Genomic DNA, 19443 nt, shown 5'->3' with positions numbered 1-19443 from the left:
CACCGCGCCTGGCCAATTTTTTTTTTTTTTTGAGAGACAGAGTTTTGCTTTTGTTGCCCAGGCTGGAGTGCAATGGTGCGACATCGGCTCGCCACAACCTCCACCTCCCAGGTTCAACCAATTCCCCTGCCTCAGCCTCCCTAGTAGATGGGATTACAGGCATGCACCACCATGCCCGGCTAATTTTGTATTTTTAGTAGAGACACGGTTTCTCCAGGTTTGTCAGGCTGGTCTCGAACTCCCGACCTCAGGTGATCCACCTGCCTCAGCCTCCCAAAGTGCTGGGATTACAGGCATGAGCCGCTGTGCCCGGCCACAGTTTTTGAGATAGATGCTTACTGGCTATTATATTAGTTAGAAGGGCCACCTTTTCTAACCACTCAGGTTTCTAGAGAAAAGATTTTTAAAATGTGAAAAAGCAAAACTACTCTTCTGAGTGCTTTATTCCACTAAAAAAAAAAAAAAAAAAAAAGTTTCATCATGATAGAAAAAACAGTACCAACAGCACTGAACTTGTATATTAAAGGATGACAGTTTAAATGATAAGAGTACTGATATGGTGACAAGACTTGAGAACAAACTAACCTCCAACTTAAGCAGAAAAATAATGAACCAACCTGATCAGAAAGTGCACTGGAAGATACCAAGGAAAACCACAAAGAGGTGCATTCTCCTCACAGTGAGCTCGGATGCTATCATTGATCTCAGGAATGTGAGGGGTTATGTGAGAAATTCCAGTATAATCAAACCCATTGATCCATATTCCAGAGTCCCGTTTAACTGCATTTCCTTCCAAGTCATGGAATGTTCTAGTCATATGCTGAAAAAAAAAACAAGACTAGTGAAAAAACTGTTTCAACTAGTACACCCACATTCCCACCCCAGATTACAAAAATGACAATACCAAGAAATGATGTGGATATGGAGCAAGTGAATAAGACACTGAAGGTTTCTAAGGTACTGCTAGGGTTCTTTATTTTAAACTGGAAAATAGATATATAGATTATTGTCTTATTGAATCTTCCAAATATATTTAGGTTTCCTATAAAATTTTTTGAAACTTACTATTTCACACTTAAAAGACGTGAATGTTAGAGCTCCTTTTAGATAAGGATTTAAAACAAATACATCCTAAGCACATAAATACACACTCATTTCCCTATTAGTGTTTTATGAAGCTAATTCATGTGCGGAGAAAAGTGGGAATTGCAGCTCACCACTAGATGACAGCCTTGTGCCTAACAGAATTCTATGAAAAGGCACCGTGCTCCATTTGAAATAACTTTATTCACGGCAGAAACCAGCCTGAAGAATACCAATCAGGGAAAAAAAAAAAAATACTGCATAAGGCAGGGGCCGGCAAACTGCAGCCAACAAGGCAAACCGTCCACTGACTGTTTTTATATATACGAACCGTTATTTGAACATGACCACACTCATTTCTTTGGGTATACTCTATTGCTGCTTTCGCTCTGTTTCACTGCAAGAGACTGTATTGCTGACAAAGCCCAAAATATTATCTTGTCCTTTATAGGAAAAGTTTGCCAACTTCTGGCACAGTGGAAGAGAATCCCCAAACAAATCAGAAAATGACTTTTTAAAAATAAAAATCTGGCTTTTCCTAAGTATTACTGACATAATTATAAAACTTAATACATCATGAAAAACATACTGAACCTCCTAAAAAAAAATCTGTTCTTAAGGTTTTACAAATTGTAAAATCTCACATCAGGTTTATCACGGTGTCCTTCAGGACTATAACAAGGAATTGCTATTTGGCCCCTTTTCAAAACCGCCTAAGTTCAAGTATTTTTAATTTTTTAAGTCCTTGAATAATTATCTAGGTATAATTCCTCTGGCATTTCTATTTGGCTAGATTAGGTTAGATATGACTCTTGCCCTTAAGGATATATGTTATCTTGAAGCAGGATCTTTCACTTAGGATAAAATACAAATAAGAATTATGCAAAATACACAATATATTAGTATGTGTTCACAAACATGAGAAAGGGATGGGTATAAGGCATAAGATAATTTGTGTAGTATGAAAATTTTTAAAAACAATTTAGAAAAACTAACAATTTAGCCATCTCTAACAGAGATGACTAGAATTGAGGCTGACTGCTTTATAGTACCAGGTCTAAAAAATTTGAAGAAAAAGGTGAGATCTAAAATAAGTCCTCAAACTGGCCAGGCGTGGTGGCTCACACCTGTAGTCCCAAGCACTTTGGGAGGCCAAGGTGGGCGGATCACCTGAGGTCAGGAATTCAAGAACAGCCTGGCCAACATAGTGAAACCCTGTCTCCACTAAAAATACAAAAATTAGCCAGGTGTGGTGGCGAGCACCTGTAATACCAGCCACTTGGGAGTCTGAGACAGAAGAGTCACTTGAACTGAGGAGGCAGAGGTTGCAGTGAGCCAAGATCATTCCACTGCACTCCAGCCTGGGCAACAGACCAAGACTCCATTTTAAAAAAAAGAAAAAAGAAAGTAAGTCCTAAAATTCACTTTATTAAACCCTTTCTAAGTTATAGTTTCACTATCACATATCACTTTGAATGTTACTTAAGATTAATTTTACTAGCATTTCTAAATATCAGTTTTGCCTGTTGACAGTTTAGATTTTACTCAGCCTGTATACATTTTTACAAGCTATATTTCTAAAAACTCATTATTCCATAATAAATATTTGCTCCTGTTTTTCCAAATAGATGCAGTTTTATAATTTGAATAGTAATAAAAACAAGCAAACATTTCCAAGTCAGTCTCCTGGGAGATACCTGTCTAGCTGATAAGAATATGCCTCTTGACAGTCAGTCTTCTCCTCACTAGTGGCCTTACACACAAAAAAGGTGAGTATGACTAAATAGGTCAACAGCAGAAAAGTCAGTTGCGCTTGCTATTCACTATTGAAGCTCAAAACACACAAGGCTTCCTTTCCAGATCTCAAATAGCTCATGCAAAACTGCTCACCTGAAGAAACACTCTTTTTGGCTTCGGATTAGCAGGATTGGAGCTATATGGAAAAAATGTTCCACTGCAAACAAGGAGGAATGTAATTGCGCATACCAAAGTTAAAGTTAGCATGGTTTTTTTTGTGCTCTTGGCAAGGTAGATGAAGTTAATCTAAAACACAAACCACAAACATAGAAATATTACAAATTCATACTAGTGGTGGAAAGGTGTTTTTAACTAACTTTATTTTTAACAATATTACGTAACAGACCCTGAAGAAAATTTATCAGCAGTTGCTAGCATACTCTAACATCTAATAAACAAAGCACTAACTCTACGAGATTTCCATTACAGGTGAGAACCTAGAAAATGATAGATGCCTCCAATCTGCCATGATGGTGCCACCTTTTTGGCACATAGCCATAAACCAACAAGGAAAAAGGAAACTCAGGACTGTCGCTGTCCTTAATGTGCAAAAAGAACAGAAATGTAGATGTAATGGATTATTCATTAAATAACCAGAGATAAGGTTTAAGCTTAGGCAGATCTGTTTGGACAAAACTCAAATTCCACTCATAATGCTTTAAAATATGTCAAAATACTAAATTCATCTCAACTGGCATAGAGATGTACCTTCAAGACTTTGCCAGTGGACCTGCATAAGAGGAAAAACTGCATTACAAAGTAATATTATCTCTCTAAGTGACAAAGTAACCAATGCCAACACAATCAAAACAACAAATCTAGGCAGTAAATGTAAATCACTCAGTCTCGAGGCTGGCATCTAGAAAATCCTAAATATTTTTAATCGTAATGAAATCACTGAACTAAAAACTGTAAAGGACACACATGACTCACAGAGTATGTCCACAGATCCCTTACAGGGTCTGAAGATGCCATTTGGGGAAACTTTTGTGTGAAATTTGAAATTGTTCTAAGAAGCCACATTTTAGATACTGTGAATACTGAGAGAAAGACGGACAGAGAGGGTGACACATTTTGTTTTGCTAACTCAGCCTCAAGTCCTCAGGTACTCTGTCTTATTTCTGTACTCACAGTATACAAATGTGAGATGTGTGACCTAAGGCTAGTACTGTTTTGTTGCAGATGCCTCTGGATGGAATACTGGTATACTATAGACATGAAATCTAAACCCAGCTCCCCTTTGTGCCTTCTTCATTTTATTTCTCTACTTATTTCCATAAGTAGAAAAATAACATGAATGTGAAATTTTATTTATTTTTCTGGAGACAGAGTCTCGCTCTGTCACCCAGGCTGGAGTGCAGAGGCACAATCTCAGCTCACTGCAACCTCCAACACTCAGGTTCAAGCGATTCTTGTGCCTCAGCCTCCTGAGTAGCTGAAATTACAAGTGTGCACCACCATGCTCAGCTAATTTTTTGTGTTTTTAGTAGAGACAGGGTTTCACCATGTTGGCCAGGCTGGTCTTGAACTGCTGACCTTAAGTCATCCGCCCGCCTCAGCCTCCCAAAGTGCTGGGATTACAAGCGTGAGCCACCATGCCCAGCAAGCAATCAGTTAATAGTGTCCTTAAGTTACTCTCTGCTGGGCCTTCATGGTTATACGTATATTGATTGAATGACAGCTGAAATGGGGACTGCTAATACAAGTGGGGTCAGGAGGAGAAGACTCAGAAACAGCTCAGTCATCAGCACACAATGGACATTTCAGAGTCCCTTTTCATGCTTCTCTTCATTTTATTTTGCACCCATCTCAGAACCTAGAGTGACATAGGATGCAATATTTCAGGAAGGCCGAGGCACAAGAATTGCTTGAACCCAGGAGGCGGTGGTTGCAGGGAGCCGAGATCACACCACTGCACTCCAGCCTGAGTGAGAATGAGACTCTGTCTCAAAAAACAAAAAAAAACCCGACTGCTTGACAAGACTTTAATTGCTTTCTAGCAGATATATTTAATAAATCCCCAAGGACTGAAGGGAAAGCTGTCTGAAATACGCACTGTGGTTCAATTCTCCATTACCCAAAGAAAACAGTCTTACTCTATTAATAAGCGACTATCATTAACACTGCTACACATAAGTAAGAAAATAATTAAAAGAGTGATAACTCATGGCATCAAAGTGCAGTGGGGCTATTTCACATTATAATGAAAAACAAGTGAGCTTTCTAAAGTATTCCAAGAGGCAGTCTTCTCTCCAAAAGCTTTCCCAATAAAATATAATTTAGAAGATAAGACACTTTAATCCTCTTTCTTCTGGTTTCCAAGATTTCCGTGCTTTGGGGACATTTTCCATTTCCACAATGAACATCTCCAGGGTTCATTTTGCCCCCTTTCATATTATCAATGGGACAGAATTTAAATGTCCCCTGAGTCAGCTTTTGTGGACATCCATAGCTCCCACTCATGACATAATTTAACAAATACACGGGGGTGTGGGGGCATTCAGTTCATAACTAGCTGACTTTAGATTAGATTAGAACCTAATCTATAGATAACAAAACTCCACTGTCTCCTTCAATTCTTACAACAGCAAACCTATCAAAAATACAGATGATATAAGGGTTACTATTAAACTCAAAAGCAGCAAACCCTACAGGCAGCAAAGAACATTTTAGAACTTTCCATACATTCCTACGAATACCAGTAAGGATTATCCTTATCCTTTTATTATCCTTAATAATTATCCTATAAGTAAAATGGTTGGAAGGCTCAGATCTCTTTTAAGACTAGTACAACCAACCTCAAACAATAATATGCATAAGAAATACTCTACAGGACTATATACACAAAGTCACATTACAGAGCTTTACTGGCTATAAAGGACTTCCACGGATGATGCTGACCATGTCTGTAGTATTTTCCTTACCTGCTGTCTTTAGAACCTAACTTCCACAAAGTAAAGGGGTAACGAATGCCCTTTACTGTATCAGTATGAAAAGGCTCACTATCATCTACATGAAGAAAAGAACTATAATAAAGTCACACCTCCTTTTCCTATTTGGTTCCCTATCCTCAAATTTCAAGGTGCACCTATGAGTGTTCAAAAGAGCCACAAAACAGACCTGCATTCTCTGGAGGGGCCCATCTTGGATCCTGGAGGTGAACATCAAACCAAAGCAAAACCTTGCTTGGGGCTTACTCTACCCAAGGGGGGTGTGGTCTTAAACTCTGCATCACTGTCTTTTCTTCCCTCTGGGAATCCCAAGGGAAGAAAAAAAGGGATGGCAAACACAGGACTCTCTTTACTAGGGCAGGACACTGATATGGCAAAATGAGGACTGACAAGGCCTGTGATCATTTCATTATCTGGTAAATGAAGGCACGTTTGGGTGTCATAACAGACTCAATTAACAAACTTTCATGTGCTAGCAACAAGGTAGTGGAATGATAATGAAAAAGGCTTCATCAGAATTAGTCTTCCTTCACTAGCTCTAACAGCACTAATAAAACCACCCGTGTATTTATTAACATGTGCCTCTAATTAGTAATTTCAAAATATACTATTAGGATCATTCACCACAGGCAATCTCTAACAATTCATACTTGGTAAACGCTCTACAAATTCACACTCAAGTATCTGACAGGCTATCTGAAAAGAGGCGAATCAGAGAATTTGGAAGGACAGGGAGGCAAAAAATTTTTAAACGGCAACAACAAACTCTATACTACAGTTTCTTACGATACCAAATTTACAAGATGCACGGCCATTCACCATTTCTTCTGCTTCAGATTTTCTCAATAAAGTACACGTAACACTATTTCACAGAATCTAGTATGGCTAAATTCATGTTCATATAAAAAATGAAGAAAAAGAAAAAAACGTATTTTCTCTTACAAAATAGGAAGAGAGAATCATTGTACAACCAGCCAAAATGGATGCTAGCACAACATCAGGTGGGATTTCCGAACCACTTCTCCCGAGGATAGGGGTAAACATCTCAAATACTGCCCAGATGAGGTACAATGCATAAATATAAGGAACAAACATCCCCAAAAGGTAAAAAGCAATAAATTTTCCTTGAGCACCTAGGGAAAAAGAGAAAAAAAGTACACATCTATGAAATCCTACAGTGAGATACAAATTTTTATAGTACTGGTGTGCCTTGGTACCCTAACAGAAATTAGGTTAGATGTGACTCTTGCCCTTAAAGGTATATGTTATCTTGGAGTAGGATCTTTCACTCAGGATAAAATACAAATAAGAATTAAGCAAAATACACAAGTAATATATTGGTATGTGTTCACAAACATGAGAAAGGGATGGAGTATAAGGCATAAGATAATTTGTGTGGTATGAAAACTTTTAAAAACTAACAATTTAGAAAGCCTACTAAATCAAACCAAAAAAGAGTCCCTGAAAGCCTTAAGTATTTTAAGGTATTCTCCCATGTATATCAAAATCAAAAATACCCTACCATGCTGCTTGAAGTCCTTATGCACACAGAGCTTTGTGAGCAATGGGAATGCTACCCAGACAGCACTAATAAACGCTGAGCAAAGTCCTTGGTAAGTGAGAGTAACAAGAAAACAGCAATGGACAAACAGCGAAATGTCAAAAAATACTTCTCCCAGATACTGGTCATTGGCATTCTGAAAGAAAGAAAAATACACAAGTAGTCTCATTCACGGGTCATTCATAAAGAGCTTTTATTATAGTAACACACTTTCCATCACTCAGGAAAGCTACATTTTGTTTTAAACACAGTCTGCTCTTTAAACTGATTTAAAGTAAACACTAACAAAGCTACCTCCCCCATCATTAAGTAGTAAATTCAAATGAAGCACAAGAAAGGGCATTTTAACAATATAGAGTATAAATGCTCCATGTAATCTATGCTTTTCTTCTACTAGGCTAAAAGTAGAAATATTCCAAAATAAAAGAGAGGACTCTCCTAAAAAACATTCATCTCTGTAAGCTTTTCAGTTCATGCCAATTCCAAACAACGTTTCAAGCAAACTAGAGAAATGACCTGTGAAGGAACATTACGAACTGCTGCAGCACCACCAATAACCCACACCTGGAAAACTTCAGAACCTTTAAAGCAATCTGGAGTTTGGCTTATTTTCATGAGTTTTTTCTGTCTCCAGTTGGTCTTGTACTGCACCTTTGGCCCCTTCTTGTATTCCTCATGCTTTCCTATTATAAAATTTGATCTTATAGTTTTTGAGATTTAAAGTCCAAGAGTTCCTATGTAGCACCTTGCACTCTTCAAAATACAGCTGCCGTATAAACTTTTTTTTTTTTTTTTGAGACAGGTTCTCGCTCTGTCACCTAGGCCGGGGTCCAGTGGTGCGATCTCGGCTCACTGCAGTCTCAGCCTCCTGGGCTCAAGTGATTCTTCTGCCTCAGCCTCCTGAAGTAACTGGGACTATAGGCACACACCACTACACCCAGCTAAATTTAAAAAAAAATTTTTTTTTTTTTTTGGCAGAGACAGGGTCTTGCCATGTTGCTCAGCCTGGTCTCAAACACCTGGCCTGAAGCAGTCTTCCCACCTCAGCCTCCCAAAGCACTGGGATTACAGGTGTGAGCCACTGCCTGGCCTAATATGAACTTAATAGATTTTAACATCTGCATGAGTAGTTCTATTCACACAAACATGAAAGTTTTAATTACGGTGCATAAATACAAAGATGGAAATGGAGAAATAGATATATTAAAGTTTCTCCTTCTTCTACCTTCCCATTTCTGTATGGCTCAGGGCATGTTTGTTCTAATGGATCCTACTTCAAGGGCTCAAGAGTTTCTGTGACATGTTTTCAAAACAAGTTACAGTTCATGTAACAACCCCTCCCCGCTCCCAACAATGAAAGATAGGCTACAGCTGCTAAATACTTAAGTTATTAACACAGTGTTGATCAAGAGGCTTGGTCTTTAAAAATAAGAAAATAATTATTATAATTCAATTTGAAACTGAATGCCACTCAGATATTTAAAAACAAAGATCTCATTTCAAGTGCCCAAACTGTACCAAAGATAAAACATCCCTCGAATCTATTTTCCTCCTCACCTCTATTTATCCCTTGCCCATTCCTGTTCCATTCCAATCCACTTTATACATTGTTATCAGCTTTCTTACAAAATCACAAATTCTCTCACTGACCTGCTCAAAACATTTTAATAGTGGCCCCACTGATTTTTAGAATCATGCTCCCACTTCACCCTGGCCTCCTTTTCCAGTTATTGGACTACCTCCTTGTCTTCACCACACTGGACTGTCCACTAACTGACACAGATGCATTTTATACATTCCCACCTTAAACTGCTCATCAATCTGTTCCCTACCTGGTAAATTTTAACACATGCTTCAAAAACCCCCATTCAGGCCAGGTGCAGTGGCTCATGCCTATAATCCCAACACTTTGGGAGGCCGAGGTGGGAGGATCACTTGAGGCCAGGAGTTGGGAGACCAGCCTGGCCAACATGGTAAAACCCTGTCTCTACTAAAAATACAAAAATTAGCTGGGCATGGTGGCACACATCTGTAGTCCCAGGTACTTGGGAGGCTGAGGCACAAGAACAGCTAGAACCCAAGAGGCAGAGGTTGCAGTGAGCCAAAATCACACCACTGCACTCCAACCTGGGCAACAGAGCAAGACTTTGTCTCCAAAAAAAAAAAAAAAAAAAAAAAAAACGCAAACAATTCAAATGTTGCCATCTCAACCACCCTGACTTCCACAAGCAAAATTCATCTCGCCTCCCCTATATTCTTACAGCACAGTTATATGTCAGTCTCACTTCATCCCACAATACATTGCAATTATTGTCATTCCCACAACTTCCCAAATGAAACTGAGAGCTCCTCAAAGAAAGAGATCACATTCTTATGGCTCTCTTATGGCATCATTCTTGTTTTTTTTTTAAAAAAATAATAATAATAGAGATGTGGTCTCACTTATATTGCCCAGGCTGGTCTCAAACTCCTGGCCTCAAGCAGTCTTCCTGCCTTGGCCTCCCAATGTTGGGATTACAGGTATGAGCCACCGTGCCCAGTCTCTTATGGTATCGTTCTTCTGCTACCATGTTCACTGGGCACTTAAAGAATATTTGTGAAAAGAAAATGAAACACATCACTCTTTCTATTGTGCTTTTACCCTAAAGTGTTACGATCAGACAACTGAAATTAGTAAAAGTAAATGAATTTTATTACGCATTTCTATCCTACTCCTGCCCCAATCAACAATAGTCAGCCACACTCTGGTTACATACAATTACAATAAGAACAAGCATATGAAAATGAGCCCCATGGTGTAATTCTTTTGGGAACTGAAGCCATTAAGACAAAAATATGAGCTCAACCATAAGCAGATAGCTAACCTCAAAAAACCTTTCTTCAGCAGGGGCTGCTAACATGGAAGGGTTCCACAGAACATATCCCAACATTAAGTGAAACTGAGACCAAGGTTCAGATACCAAAGACATACCTGTGGAAGGATATTGGGTTACAATCATCCATGTCTCATTCTAATCCTTATCAGGATAAACTGAAAACAGTAGGCTTACATGGAGCTAAGAAAGATCTTCCTCTTTAATTCACATAAACAATCTGAAACCATGACTCTTCAACTGTAATTGATTTTTAGACCTATTATTTTACAGCTTAAATTTTTATTTTTTTTTTTTTGTTTATTTATTTGAGATAGGGTCTCACTCTGTCCCCGAGGCTGGAGTGCAGTGGTACAATCACAGCTCACTGCAGCCTTGATCTCATGGGCTCAGGTAATCCTCCTACCTCAGCCACCCAGATAGCTGGGACTACAGGCACACACCACCATGCCTGGCTAATTTTTTGTATTTTCTGCGGAAACAGGGTTTCACCATGTTGCCCAGGCTGGTCTTGAACTCCCAGGCTAAAGCGATCCGCCTGCCTCAGCCTCCCAAAGTGTTGGGATTACAGGCATGAGCCACCACACCCAGCCCATAGCCCTAATTTCTTTCCATTTTCTTTTTTTTTTTTTTTTTTGAGACAGAATCTTTCTGTCGCCCCGGCTGGAGTGCAGTGGCTCGATCTCAGCTCACTGCAGGCTCCGCCTCCCAGGTTCACGCCATTCTCCTGCCTCAGCCTCCTGAGTAGCTGGGACTACAGGCGCCCGCCACCTCACCCAGCTAATTTTTTTGTATTTTTAGTAGAGATGGGGTTTCACCATGTTAGCCAGGATGGTCTCGATCTCCTGACCCCGTGATCCACCCGCCTCGGCCTCCCGAAGTGCTGGGATTACAGGCATGAGCCACCACGCCCGGCCAGCCCTAATTTCTAATTTTATTTTTGCCAAACAAATTTATGCATTTGAAACCATAATAATATAACAATATTCTCAGTATAAATCATTTGGAACCCTATTTCCCTTCCCTCTGTTTTCCTTAGCAATGTGTCTTTTAACTCCAGTGACATACATGCATGCAGAATCTGAATCAACAATATACAGTTAAAAAGAAAAAATAGTGAGGGAAAAACTGAAGAGAAAACTTTAAGTACAACACTCTTTTAGGCAACAAATACTTGCTGTGTGTTAATGCTGTGTGTTAGACACTACCTAAGCACAGAGGATACAGAAATAAATAAAACAATCCCTATCCTGAAGAAGCTTACACTCCAGTGGAGAACAGATACTCAAATAACATAAATAAGTGGGTGAGCCCAGGACATAGTTACAAACACTGCAGCAAATTCAATAGAAGGCTGTGCTAACAAGCCTTCCAGTCACCATCACCCTAACACTGTTTACAGCCCGCCTTTCTAACCTCATTTGAATTTTGTGACATTACCCTCAGAATAAGAAATCTTTCAGAAAATTAACACACTGTGGGTGCATTCTCTATAACCATGCTGGACAAATTTTTAGCACTCAAAAGGCCAAATACAATGAATCCCACTTAAGTTCATCTTTAGACTTTGGAGGCAACCTAAAGAAATCAACAAATACACCAAACACTTACCATGTAATAAAATCTTTTCGCAAGAGTATGCATAAATATTATTTTGGCTACAGTTGCAGTTCCATACAGACAAACGGAGACATAGAAGTGGTTATACCATGAGAGAGACTGTCCAATAAGAGAGATGAACACTGCTATAATGAGAACGGTAACAAGGCTAGTGAACCAGCTAATCAGAGTGATGCCAAGTCCACACAAGAAGTCCTTCTTGTAGTTACCAGCTAATGAAGAGAAAACAAAAAGTTGAAATAACCGTCTTCATCAAATCAGTTATATAACCAGTCAGTAGAGCTAAATGGGCAAACATTAGAACAAAAAACTCCCCACTGTACTTGAAAAGTACGAAAATGTCCTAGTGTTGAGATTGGCTAAAGACAAGAACAAGGGAGGTATCAAATAATAATACTCAGGTAACATTTATTAAGAGTCTCTAGATACTAAACACTCAAAAAGATAAATCTTCTAGGAATAGTTCAGGTATATTCCTTATGAAGGAAGAGGGTAGTCTTAATCTTCTTCACTTTTGGTATGCTTTGTGTATCAAAATATTAGCAAGAACGGAAGGCAAAGTTCCATATAAAATGTTGTTAAAATAAGGTAACATAAGAAGATAAGGAGCGTGGGGAAAATAAGTGTTGATAAAGACAAACTGCTGCTAAATATTTTATCTCGTAACAGCACACAGCAACTTAGACTCTGAAACACTTCAAGCAGAAATATTTCAAATAAAAGAAACAATTTAATCACAAGCAGTTCATTCATACTTCGTGACACTGGTCCATACTAGCTATTGGTCTGCAGTGTGGACTTTTTAATGGGACTTTTCATTAGAAGTCAATCTGTACAAACCATTTTTCAATAGCTTCTATGTGGTACTTTTATGGAGTGCCTAAATACATAAAAACTGACTGCTTCACCAAGACTAAAAGTAAAATAAGCATATTAATGTAGTATTTAAAAATTACTTACAATATAAAGCAAATATTGTCTTAAGATTTTTAGCTTTCTGGGAAGATATAAACAAACTGACTGAAAAACTTCAAGCACATTCTACAGCAATGCCAGTATTTGTAGTTTTAGAGGAAAATACTTACTCTTATGTTTGGGCTGCAACAATTTTTTGCCCAGGTACAAAACAACACCCATTACCACCATGTAGTTTATGATTGAGCCAATACGAGAGGGGTAGGCAATGACAAACAGGCCCAGCACATCAAAGAAGACCATGTTTCCATGTCGATACTTAGAAGCAGCAGCCAGCATATCAGATGTAGCTAGATGCTTAAGAACTGCTAAAATATTGTCACCTATTAGTAAAAACAAAAAAAAAAAGGAAAAAGATAAAAAGGCTGAATAAACTATTTGTGATTTACACATACAACTATTTAAAGCAGAAATAAACCACCTACTGTTTGAATGAAGAAATGATTAGAAAGAATGTGAATAGAAATCGCTTTCCACCATCCTACTGCTCTTCCTCACTTTTCTTACTAAATTTCTCAACTAAGGTCCATTCTCCCCACCTTCTCCATTTCCTCTCCACTCAGACGCTCAGCCAACTGGCCTGTATCTTTTCCCTTCTATTAGAACTATTCTCTGTGATCAATTGTACCTTCATTGTCGACAAATCCAATGGCTGTTTCTTGGTACCCATTCATTTAATAATATATATTAACTGTACTAGACACTCTTCTAGATATCAGAAATTCAGTGGTGAACCAAGAGACAAAGGCCTTTCACGAAGCTCAGAGATGCTGAACAAGCTGTCACATATGTGTTAAAAATTGAGGATCGCTAGCAGAGTTCCATAGAAAAACATCATGGGAGACTAACAGAGCTACATTCTTACCGCTCAGCAATCCTCCCAACCCTGAGCCAACTCCTTTTTCATTTCCTCACAATGAATATTCCTGACCTTAAATGCTACACTAGACGACAAGACTAAAATTCAAGATCTCATCTCTCTGACTCCAAAGCCCTAGCTCATTCACATTGCATACTGCCTAACACACAGGCCACAGAATATTTACAAGTTTATATATTATCCCTAATATTCCATCTCAGTGTATATCAAAAGTCTAAATTGGAATACCAACCTGCTCTCTGAATGGAATCTGTTAGAATTCTGTCCGCTGTGTCATACTTGGTGTGATAAATGTATCCATTCTCAATAAAAGCTAAGTCTATTCCTAAAACATATATATAGGAAAAAAAAAGTCATTTTGCTTTAAAGATCAACCTTGCTTTCGGCCTATTTGTTTCATAAATTCCTAAAAGACAAAATGTCAAAGCAGTGGCACGAATGCTTTGTCACATTTACAAATTCTCTTCCAAATTCTTACACAGTCTGTAGCTTTGGTACATAATTCGATACATAATGAATGAAGTAGTATATTACTCCACAGGTAGGCATTACAAGTCACACAGCAACGATAGGAACATTGAGTGTGGGAGGTCATGAAAATTTTGCCACCTACATTCTTGCCAGGCCGGAGCCTAATTTTAATTTCAAATAAGTTGTACATACAAGTTGCCAAGGGAGTTGGCAAAGCAAGACAACAACGAAAGACCCCTGAAGGATCTGTTACCATCTTTCGGGAATGAGGTGCTAAACAGTTCACCCCTGTTCTTCTATGGGGGAAGATGACATATTTTAGAGGAGGCAAGCATTTAAATTAGTACGGAGTTTAAAAAAGGAAACGAACTCTGTTTTAGTGAGTCCATGTATATTTCTCACATAAAGAATTTGCTCTCAGAAATGCTGTTTACTCACAAACTTTCAAGATTTAAAATTCGCTTTTGATAAATAAATGTTGCACAGTAGGCCATAACCATTGACAGTATACCTGGAATGTTCCCAAAATCCCTGTAGATACGAAAGTCAGTATCTGAAGGAATGATTCCACTCTGAAAAACCTCCTGAGCCACCACAGAAGCAAAAGGGTGTTTAGCTGCTGAAACGTAAGCTTGAACCAACCAAGGATTTTCAGGACCTAAAATGAAAGGTGACAACACAATAGAAGGTATTCTGGCAATTTTTTTTAACATACTAATGTTTTTCAACACATAGAAAACAGTAAAAGTGGTGGTTTTGGGAGACGGGTCCAATATGTACCTTTTCATCCCTTTTTCTGTAGTTTCCAATGTTTCTCTGATGTATGTGTTTGACTTTTAGAATAAAAACCTCTTGTGAAAATAAAAGTATAAAATAACAGCAATGCAAAAGTCTGTCTGAAAATGAAAGATCATTCATAAGTCTATCATCCTAAAATGCCTATTATCAATTGTATATCTTTAATTTTCTTACTAACGTAGGATTGTGTGTATATAGCTGTACTCAATGAAGATATATATACTTTGTACATTTTTTTCACTTAACATTATATTAAATGCATTTTCCTATGTTGCTAGATACAAATTGGGTATACCTTACCTGAAATGCTTGGGATCAGAAGTATTTTGGATTTCTGACTTTTTTGGATTTTGGAATATCTGCATTATACTAGTAAGCATCCCTAATCCTAAAATCCCAAATCAGAAATGCTCCAATGAACATTTTTGAGCACCATGTCAGTGCTCAAAAAGTTTTGAATTGTGGAGCATTATGGATTTCAAATTTTCAGATTAGGGATGCTCAATCTGTATTACAATAATCATTTTGATAACTGCTTAACATTTCACTGAATATGCCATAAAGTTCCTTGCTACTTTTTATAATTTATCATTATTAACAATTTTCCATCTGTATCTCATACATCTACAGCTTTTTTAAATGGGAGTTTTTCCTGTAGGATAGTGGGATACATTGTTTTATAATGTATATAATTATAATTATATAATTATATGTATAATTGTATAATTATTCACTCTTCCCTCGCTGAAAATGGATTATACATTGCTACTCTTGCCACATACCTTGTAATGCCTGCCTGGGGAACGAGTACATACTCTTCTGTACCTATTAACTGCAGGCATGGCTACATGACTTGCTCTAGCCAACAGACAGTAAGGAGGAATGACATGACCCTCAACTGGGCAGAGTTTTCAAAGGCATTAACATCATTCATACTTATCCTTAACTTTGATTTGTGAGATCAATACATCCCTAATAGGGGCTTCTCCTTCAGCCTGGATCCCAGAATGAATAAGACACATGGACCATAATAACCATGGACCATAACTGCAGTTATTCAGAAACCAAAATGCAACGCGAGCAAGAAATAAGCCTTTGCTGTTGTAAACCACCAAGATTTTGGGGTTGTTACCACAAAACTTAGCAACATACTGACTGATGTAAACAGACCAAGTAACTGTCAGGGAATCCAAGAATATTGTTTTCGTAACTTCACAGATTATAAAATTGCTTTCCTACATTTTAAAAAATGACCAAGGCTGGGTGCAGTGGCTCATGCATATAATTCCAGCACTTTAGGAGGCCGAGGTGGGCAGAGCACCAGAGGTCAGGCATTCGAGACCAGCCTGGCCAACATGGCAAAACCCCACCTCTACCAAAAATACAAAAATAAGCCGGGCATGGTAATCCCAGCTGCTCAGGAGGCTGAGGCAGGAGAATTGCTTAAACCTGGGAGGTGAAGGCTGCAATGAGCCAAGATTGTGCCACTGCACTCCAGCCTGGGTGACAGAGTGAGACTCCATCTCAAAAAATAAAAATTAAAAATTAAAAATGACCCAAAAAAGCAGAGGGACACTATAGAAATAGACACACAGGTAATCCAGATACTAGAGTTACCAGACACAGATTTTAAAATAATTATGATTAATATGTTTTAAAAAACACAGATATCACTAATTTCACCAGACAAGTATAATCTATTTAAAAGAGTCCTACAAATGGAAATCCTATAATGAAAAAACATAACTGATGTTGAGAATTTTAATAAATGGGCTTAACACAAAGTTTAATACAGCAGAAAAAAGGATTAAAGCATAAAAAGAAAAAAGGTTAGAAAATACACAAATGTGAGTAATTGGAGTCCCAAAAGAACAGAAGATAGAATGGAAAAGATAAATGTTTAAAGATTTAATGGCCAAGAATCTTCCAAAACTCATAGAATTCAAGCCATGAATTCAAAAAGGTCTACAAACCCCAAACAAGATAAACATAAAGAAAAACTGTATCTGGCATCATTTACTTTTGAATACTATTCCCCACCAAAAGAAAATAAGCCTCCTTAGAGAAATGGCTGATTCCAGGTCTGGGACTAGCAAAGTACAAGGTAAGTTGAAACATCTGTGCCAGAAAGTAAGAAAGTGCTCAAAGAGACATGTCAAAGGGGCTCAGGCACTGGTTTGAAATAGACACCACTGGCCTAAACCCGGACAATTCATGTAACAAAATAAATAATAGTAACAGAATATATAATCTATAGAGTAAAATTAAAATACATGAAGTACTGAAAAAGCAAACCAAAAAAAGGAAAACGGAAAGCCTTCCTTCTCGCAGAATTCCAACTATGACCTACAGGCAGAATGATGGAACCAGAAACTCAGCATTAGCATTTGGTAAACATTCTAATAAAAATGCTTGGGGACAAGAGTCATCAATGATTGCTAAAACTAGGATCAAAGTTTTATGACAAACAGGATATTTACCTAAAGTATCTATCACTAAGGGGAAATCAGTAACTTGTACAAAGAAAGAAATAGTAGAAAAACCTGGCAAATAAATACCTTAATCAAACGATGAAAATGTAATATCATTAATAATGAGACAAACAGATACTACATGCATCCTGATGTGATGCCCTGAGGACACAAATACAAAAGGAAAAAGAAATACGATGATGGGGAAATACATAGATTATAAGACCTTATCATACTAAAATACTATTATTAAAATAGTATTACTATTTGATATTAATAAATTTATACTAAAAATACCATGAAAACCACACTGAAAAACAGATAAACCCAAACTATCATTAATTATCTTAAAAATTAGGATAATAGTTCCTCTTAGATGGGAGGGAGTTGTATTTGAGAAGAGAGGTAAAAAAAAAAAAAAAATGCCTAGACAGGCAAGGCAATCCACCCTCTTCCACGAGGCAGAGTTAAAAAGATTTTCACCTTACAATAATTAAGTTTTCAACTTGATAATTAAATGCTATATTTGATCCTGGGTAGGAACCCAGATTTTTTTTTAAATGGTTAGGACATTAATGGAACAACTGGAAAAATCTGAATATGCATTATTATAGTTTAATATTAATATTTCTTGAGTGTCATCAATGTTGTTTTACAGAAGAGCATGTCCCTGTTTCTTTATCTGAGATGATCATCCTGAGATTATCAATTGACATGATTTTTCTCTTTATTCTGATAATGTAGTGAATTACACAGATCGATTTTCAAACATTAAACCATCCTGTTGATCAACTTGGTTGGAAAGAATTATCTTTTGTATATATATATTCCTGCATTCAGTTTGCTAATACTTAATTTAGGACTTTTGCATCTAAATTTGGTATTACCTACCCAAAATATCTACCAAAGCTGAACATATGCACATCTTATGACTCAGCGATTCCACTCAGAAATATGCATACACATACATGTGTACCAAAAGACATTTACAAGAATGTTCACAGCAGCACCATTCATAGCAAAAACCTGGAAACATAACAGCACCAACGGAATGGATCAATTGTTGTAGAATTGACTAGTGTTCGGCAAGAAAAAAGAATGAACTAGAGATGAGGAACTGAAGCTTGGAGTGGTCACGTGACCTGTCCAAGGTTCCAGGTGCAGAATGTGCTATAGCTAAAGTTTTGAGGTTTGACCTTAGATCATCTAACTACAGAGCCTATGCTCTTTTTTTTTTTTGTGACAGAGTCTCCCTCTGTCGCCCAGGCTGGAGTACAGCAGCTCAATCTCGGCTCACTGCAAGCTCCGCCTCCCGGGTTCACGCCATTCTCCTGCCTCAGCCTCCCACGTAGCTGGGACTACAGGTGCCTGCCACCACGCCCAGGTAATTTTTTGTATTTTTAGTAGAGATGGGGTTTCACCATGTTATCCAGGATGGTCTCAATCTCCTGACCTTGTGGTCCACCCACCTTGGCCTCCCAAAGTGCTGGGATTACAGGCATGAGCCACCGTGCCCAGACTTTTTTTTTTTTTGAGACAGAGTCTCTTGCTCTGTCATCCAGGCTGGAATGCAATGGCGTGATCTCAGCTCACTGTAACCTATGCCTCCTGGGTTCAAGCAATTCTCCTGCCTCAGCCTCCCAAGCAGCTGGGATTACAGGCGCCTGCCACCATGCCTGGCTAATTTTTGTACTTTTAGTAGACGCAGGGTTTCACTATGTTGGCCAGACTGGTCTCGAACTTCTGACCTCAGGTGATCCGCCCACCTTGGCCTCCCAAAGTGCTGGGATTACAGGCGTGAGCCACCACACCCGGCCAGAGCCTATGCTCTTAATCAGTACCCTATCCTACCTCCACGCAAAACCTTTTAGTTATCTTATAGAGTAAGGTGGCAGGCAGATACAGAAACATTTTCAATTTACATTCTTTCTCCTGCCATCATCTAAATCCTACGATGCTTCCA

At 38.2% G+C, this 19443-nt stretch overlaps 1 protein-coding gene across 7 annotated transcripts in view; it reads right to left on the bottom strand.

Annotated features, from left to right (window-relative positions):
- ERMP1 (endoplasmic reticulum metallopeptidase 1) overlaps positions 1-19443 on the bottom strand; it is a 48917-nt gene that overhangs the window by 13948 nt on the left and 15526 nt on the right. For 4 of the 7 annotated variants that reach the window (XR_008660250.2, XM_055294305.2, XM_055294307.2 and 1 more), the window contains 8 exons: positions 14723-14869; positions 13973-14065; positions 12971-13183; positions 11877-12097; positions 7354-7528; positions 6774-6964; positions 2974-3126; positions 618-820 (listed from right to left, as the gene is read on the bottom strand). Coding sequence is in view for 6 of the 7 variants with exons in the window: in XM_055294305.2 (XP_055150280.1) it covers positions 618-820; positions 2974-3126; positions 6774-6964; positions 7354-7528; positions 11877-12097; positions 12971-13183; positions 13973-14065; positions 14723-14869 (1396 nt within the window). In the remaining variant the exon portion in view is untranslated. The remainder of the gene's footprint in view (positions 1-617; positions 821-2973; positions 3127-6773; positions 6965-7353; positions 7529-11876; positions 12098-12970; positions 13184-13972; positions 14066-14722; positions 14870-19443) is intronic. The other 3 variants (XM_063609193.1, XM_063609194.1, XM_055294308.2) reach the window with 2 other exon arrangements.

This window comes from Symphalangus syndactylus, chromosome 9, assembly GCF_028878055.3.
Source record: "Symphalangus syndactylus isolate Jambi chromosome 9, NHGRI_mSymSyn1-v2.1_pri, whole genome shotgun sequence".
NCBI classification, from domain to species: Eukaryota; Metazoa; Chordata; class Mammalia; order Primates; family Hylobatidae; genus Symphalangus; species Symphalangus syndactylus.
The sequence above is the reverse complement of the archived record's forward strand: the minus strand, read 5'-3'. Positions and strand labels throughout refer to the sequence as shown.